This window comes from Oryctolagus cuniculus, chromosome 1 (assembly GCF_964237555.1).
Source record: "Oryctolagus cuniculus chromosome 1, mOryCun1.1, whole genome shotgun sequence".
NCBI lineage: Eukaryota > Metazoa > Chordata > Mammalia > Lagomorpha > Leporidae > Oryctolagus > Oryctolagus cuniculus.
The window spans coordinates 13,975,117-13,981,983 of NC_091432.1; the positions used below are offsets into that span (position 1 = coordinate 13,975,117).

Genomic DNA, 6,867 nt, shown 5'->3' on the forward strand with positions numbered 1-6,867 from the left:
AAGGGAAGCACAGGCTGGACTTGAAGCTTAATAAAAATACAGAGGTTAGTTTTTAAGTTGATTATTTTGTATGGCCTGCAAATGATGTTACAAATATCCAAATGGCCCTTGTCCAAAAAAAGGTCCACCACCCCTAGTCGTTAATAAAGAAATGAAGTTTTGAATGCCTAGTGTCATACAACAATAGCATGATGGAGATCCATAATAAACTTATTGTACAGAGTTCTTTTAGACAGGAAATGAAGAGCTAATCCAGTGAAAATATTTGTTAAGAACTTTCCAATGCAGTCCATCTGTCGCTCATTAACCAGATAAAAATGTTTAAATGGTCATTCTATTTGTGCCAGTGAACCAGTTACTATAAGGTGAGTGTGCAAAAGAACTGAATTTGAATGACAGAATCAATTAATTCTAGTTGAAAAATTCAGTAAGAGGGAGAATTTCACACAGATTGTACCACACATCTTGAATTATGAATGGAATCACAATAATGATATTTATTCTTACATTTCATAAAAAGCTGGAGGAACTATAGGCTTCTATTGCACAATACTATTACCCTTACAACTCCTACTGTAATATAAAATGTAATTATCTATTTTATTCCCTGCATTTCATTTCATGGTGCTGCAAGTGTTTGTGCTGTTATAAAAAGAAAACAGTGGCCAGTTAGCTCAGTTGGTTTCAGAGTAGTGCTAATAAAAAGAGAGCAAACATATGATCCAAATGTTGTTTGAATGGGACAAAATCACTAAAGTTTAAAAGCCTTTGCAAATGACCATTGGAAAGGAAAACACCAACTTTTAAATATAAATTCTGATTTGTATTGTCTTTTAGAAGATTATAGCTTTACTTTGGATATGTGTGTTGATTTTTCTTTGCCATTGCCCTGTAGTGACTTGTTTTGACAGATATTACACTCCCACTACCATGTGTCTTGCCTTATCCACAGGTTAGACATGTTTCACACTAAATTTTGGGTGCTCCCATTTAGGTACAGTGCTGCTTATTTTATGTCCATGAGTTAATAAAACAATAAATTTTTAAATGTTTTCCTGAGTTCAGTTTTAATTATATATTATTACAATTATTTTACTGAAATCTCCCTCTTTTTTTATTTTTCATTTTCTTACTTGCCCTTCGTCTTATTATTCTAAGTTTAGTAGAGCAACTAGAAGACCCAAAGAGATACAGTTTAGAGAAACCTTGCTGTCTCTTCTGGAAAAGATAAGAACTGAAGTGTAAGTATTTAAGGGGAATGCCCCATATCCAAGAAGAGGCGGAAGGCTGGATACATATATTGAACAGTTGTTATGTCTTGGAACATTGCACACTTGAAACATTTAATCTTCAGAAATTCCCCCCATAAAGGTTCATATTCCCAACCCCATTCACACTTTAGGGGACCTAATAATGTCAAGTAATATGGTCAGTGTGAAAATTAAATTAGCAACTGTGGGAACCAGGCTCTCAATGCAGTTGTAACTGACCTCAAAATTCATGTCATTGACACTCAACCCTCCATTCTTCCCCACAATTTTGAGCGCTTTTCTGGTATCAGGTATGAAATAAAAAGTGATGAAGATTTTAAAATAATGATATGATTGCAAAATTGTGTACGTTCGTTGTACAGAAACTCATAAGTCGAAACCAAAAGATCGACATTCACACCAACTCACCAATACTCAGTTTACACATTTAGGCATGTTCTGTTACCAGAATACATGTAATTATTTCTTAACTTTCCAGTCTAAGTAACATATCTCATTACAAATTACCAAACTGCATGCCAGAAATTTTTATAGCAATTTATACTTTCTCTGGCATACATATTTGGGGATAAATATCTCCTTAACATTTTAACAATTCCATGAATTATCTCCCTATCTTTACTATTAGTCTGAAACAGAAAGTAGTATCTCTTATTATCTCATTTTATTTAATTTTGTATTTGTTTGAACATTAATGAAATTAGGTTTATGTATTTGCTTCCTTTGGCATTTTTCTTTTTGAATTTCCATTTCTTGTTTTTCTAATGATACATTTGATAGGGCTTTTTTTGTGGGTACTTTTGCTGAGTTACAAAAGCTTATTCACTATTCGATTTCTTTAGTGTGTTTCTGTCGCACAGATAAATTTGTATTTGGTTAGAATATCAATATTTTTATTGGCTCTGCATTTGCTCATTTGGCTGTGAATATTCTGAAAAATGTTCATCTTAACACTCTCTTCTTATTTTCTTCAAAAAAATAATTTGAATCCTAAGTCCATCAGAAATAAATTTTCATGTATATCATTAGGATGTTAGCTTGAGAAGTGATTGTCCCATTGTCTTCAAGATATATTAGGAAGAAAATCCTTCCTGACTAATTTGAGAAGGTGACCACAGTTAACATTATATAAGGATTATTTTAAGGATTTTCAGGTACAACTCATTGAATTTTTACAACAACTTGGGATGTACTTGTATTTTAGTTCCATTTTATAGATAATGAGACCAATAGACATAGATCGTAGAGACAATGTAAGACAAAGGACCCTGGAATCCATCTGCACAGGTTTAGATTCACATTCTAACAGTCACTATCTGTGTGATCTTCACAAAGTTGCTTACCCGCTGTGTGCCTCAATTCCCTTGTCTATAAGACAAGTCTAAGAGCCCTTTTACAGAAGGCCATTGATAAATACAAGGTGCAAGGAATGCTGTGTGACACAACAAATCTAACAGAGTAATTAGCAATGGTGAATGATTCTGGTCTTCTGTGATGTCTCTCTCATGCCCTACAAATAAAATTTTTGATTTACCATATGTATATTTCATAATTATTTGCAATATCTTTTAAGGTCTTCTGATATAAGTGCCACTCCACTGTGGTACTCTTTTACAAAAGATATTTTTGTCATTTCATTTGTTTGTTCTTCTAGAGAATTTGATAGGATTATCTGTGATTTGTTCATTGCTTCAGAATCAATTAAACTAAAACATTGTGTTTGTCCACTGATACATAGGTATAGACCTTAGACGTTTTTGTCAAATAGCCCAAATTGTTATTTATCCACCGATACTTTATTCATTGTTTGTGTATTCATTTTTTTCGCTTGTTTTGAGAAGGACATTTTCTTCTTTTAACAATATTTTACTGATCATTTTGAGAGAACATATTCTAATTTACATTATAGTCAAAAGCTTATGGCTCTACCAAATAAATAATTCAACAAATAAGACATAAAAGTAAAAAGACCATAGTCTATGAAGAAAATAGGCAAGGACTATAAACAAAATCAAATATTTTCTAACGGGTACCATAGATTAAAAAAGAAGAAACCAAACTATTTTTGCTGATCATTCTACTTTTTGCGTTAGCTTTTTTCTATTATTTTTAGTTTTTAGTTTTCCATATCTTACATATTGATGGGGTAAAGTGTTGCATTTCAATACATATGTAGAAGATATTATGACCAAATCAGGGTAATTGTCATATCCATTACCCCTTCCATTCACTGTTCATTCCCCCAAACATCAGATGCAAGGCCAGATGAAGCCAAGAGCCAAGAACTCTGTCTGGGTCTTCCATGTGGGTGGAAGGGACCTAAGCACTTAGGCCAGGCTGTTTACTGCTGCTTTCCCAGGCACATTATCAGGCAGGTGGGTAGGAAGCAGAGCAGCTGGCACTCGAATTGGCAATCCAGTTAGGATGCCTATACTAACCCACTGCAACCAGGTCATTTATCAGGGGTTGTGTTAAACATGTTTAGAATGATATATTTCCTAGCCTTTTATGAATCTGAAGTAACAAGTTGCTTTTGAATAGAAGTCACTAAGGCTGGAGAATAGAACTCTCAATTTGTTTATGTTAAATTTCTGTTAAATTGTTCCTTCCTCCTGCATTTTTGAGTTGAAATTAAGTTGTATTCCAAACTACAAGGTATTTATATGCATAGATATTTTATTCCTTCCCAGATGCTTACAAAAATGCCTTTTCTTCTGATTGTTCTAATGTAAAATTCCATTTTGCTATTGTGTTTTCCATTTCCTTGGTGTTTTTTCTTATTTCAGAAAACTGTGTTTTCATTTATTCTAATTTGATTCAGTCCCTGTTCTTTTGGAACTTTCTTTAGAGTCCAAAAGTTTAGGTTCATGATTGGAAAGTTTCAGAAATGATTTGAGATAAAATATATAAACAGTACCAGGGGTTTTCAAAATGTTCACAGAAATAAACACTATCTTTTAATTCCATTTTTCCATGAAACTTTTGAAGGTTCTGATATGCTAAAGGAATAGACTGGATAAAAATTCATGTGCCTAGTTTTATATGCAGTCAAAACAATTGAATGTAAAGAGAACTCATAGTATAACTATAAATTGAATACTATTTGAAAAATGGAGAGTACTGAGCTTTGCTACACAGAATTATAGGCACAACCATTGCAGACATGGTGTTGAAGCCAGTTACAACATTTATCTTTACATTTCTAAGTTCAAACAGGCTACTAATTTCAGTGGTAAAAGAATGGTTGTGTTAAATTAGTGAGGGATTGGCCAGTGCTGTGGCTCAATAGGCTAATCCTCCGCCTGTGGCACACCGGGTTCTAGTCCCAGTCAGGGCGCGGGATTCTGTCCCGGTTGCTCCTCTTCCAGTCCAGCTCTCTGCTGTGGCCTGGGAAGGCAGTGGAGGATGGCCCAAGTGCTTGGGCCCTGCACCCGCATGGAAGACCAGGAGAAGCACCTGGCTCCTGGCTTCAGATCAGCGCGGTGCGCTGGCTGCAGCGGCCGTTGGGGGGTGAACCAACGGAAAAAGGAAGACCTTTCTCTCTGTCTCTCTCTCACTGTCCACTCTGCCTGTCAAAAAAAAAAATAGTGAGGGATTAAAATTTAAAAGAAGCATGAAGGATGCTTGTAGATTACTAGCATTTTTTTTCTCATATGATGATAGTGGTCATACTTGTATAATTAATGTGCAAAAAAGAAATCAAGCTGCACATTTCTGATTCATGAATTTCTCTGCATGTGGGCTATATATTGAAAAGAACGTCAACAAAAAACGAGAAGAGCATATCCAGTCACCTGTTATAAAATTATCCACAACTATGTATCACTTTAGTTTAACTGAATACAAGAAAAGTTTACATCTTACCAATGGGATTAGAGTAATATCTGCAGACATTTCACCAGGGACTATACAGGTCTTGTCGCCAGTAACTTCAGGTGAGTATTTATCCCATATGTAAGGATTTCTAAGCAAAATTACAAAAGGGTTTCCATTGTGAATTCAGGCACTGTGGATGGAAACAGGATATCAATAGGTGGCTCTAAATCAAATTTAAAAATCTCTCTTTTTCTCAAGCAACTCAGTCACTCAGCGTTAACTGTTCCTATTCTTTTACAGAGAACATGTTGGGTTGGAAACAAGTTTTCAACCAAACCGGTCCTACTGAGTTTGTTTTCCGCCTGTTCACAGCTGTCCCAGAATTCCAGGTCCTTCTCTTCCTCCTCTTCCTCCTCCTCTACCTGATGATCCTCTGTGGCAACACAGCCATCATCTCTGTGGTGTGCACACACAGCTCCCTCCACACCCCCATGTACTTCTTCCTGTGCAACCTGTCTCTCCTGGAAATCTGCTACACCACTGTTGTGGTGCCCCTGATGCTTTCCAACATTTTTGGAGCCCAGAAGCCCATTTCGTTGGCTGGTTGTGGGGCCCAAATGTTCTTCTTTGTCACCCTGGGCAGCATTGACTGTTTCCTCCTGGCAGTCATGGCCTATGACCGCTACGTGGCCATCTGCCACCCACTGCACTACACCTTCATCATGACCCAGAAGCTGTGCATTCAGATGGTGGTGGGCTCCACGATCCTGGCCCTCACGCTCTCCCTGCAGCTCACCGCCTTAATCTTCACCCTGCCCTTCTGTGGGCACCGCCGGGAGATCAACCACTTCCTCTGCGATGTGCCTCCAGTCCTGCGCCTGGCGTGCGCTGACACCCACGTGCACCAGGCCGTTCTCTACTTCGTGGGCATCCTCGTGCTGACGGTGCCCTTCCTGCTCATCTGTGTCTCCTACGTGTTCATCACCCGCGCCATCCTCCGCATCCGCTCTGCCCAGGGCCGCAGCAGGGCTTTCTCCACCTGCTCCTCGCACCTCACGGTGGTCCTGCTTCAGTACGGCTGCTGCAGCCTGGTCTACCTGCGTCCCCGGTCCAGCACCTCGGAGGACGAGGACCGCAAAATCGCGCTCGTCTACACCTTTATCACCCCCTTACTCAACCCTTTGATCTACACGCTCAGGAACAAGGATGTCAAAGGTGCTCTGAAGAAAGCCATCGTCAGTAAAGCGGCCTCTGGCACCGACTGACGACTTGGTGGAGAGGTTCAATGTTTGTCGGTGGTATGTCAAGAGCTGTAAAGAACAAATGGAATTATAACATGTGCTTGCCTTTGAGTGTATACATTTGACATTTTTTTTTTTGGTATATTCATTCCTTATCCACAATCCTAGTCATTTACCTCAAATTATTTTTTGAGACAATATATTTTTTAGTTTACATATTTACTCAGAGTCTTAATGACACCAATAATAAAGTGTTCAAAAATAAAAAGTAAAAAGACTACAGTCCAGTTGAAAACTATGTAGGGGTTATAAAGAATAATCAAATGAAAATATATTCAGCTTCACTCATAAAGAGTAAATTTTAAAACATTAATAAGATCATTAAAACTTTAGTAGTATGTAATTCCTATCAATTTTTTTGACAAATATTTTAAACAGAGCTTGACAAAATACTGTATTTGCAGCAAAACTGATACACACTGGCATTTCTTTCTCTTTTAAAGTTTAGCTCCACATATACAAGAGAAGATATGGTGTTT

General features: G+C 37.4%; 1 protein-coding gene across 1 annotated transcript; it reads left to right on the forward strand.

Annotated features, from left to right (window-relative positions):
* The first annotated feature begins 5,392 nt into the window (after nucleotides 1-5,392).
* Nucleotides 5,393-6,352, forward strand: LOC100340047 (olfactory receptor 10Q1). The gene has a single exon (XM_002708974.3). The coding sequence runs from the start codon at nucleotides 5,393-5,395 to the stop codon at nucleotides 6,350-6,352; it is 960 nt and encodes a 319-aa protein (XP_002709020.3).
* Nucleotides 6,353-6,867: the final 515 nt, after the last annotated feature.

Coding starts and splice junctions, on each gene's coding strand:
- LOC100340047 (XM_002708974.3), top strand. CDS start 5,393: ATGTTGGGTTGGAAACAAGTTTTCAACCAAACCGGTCCTACTGAGTTT.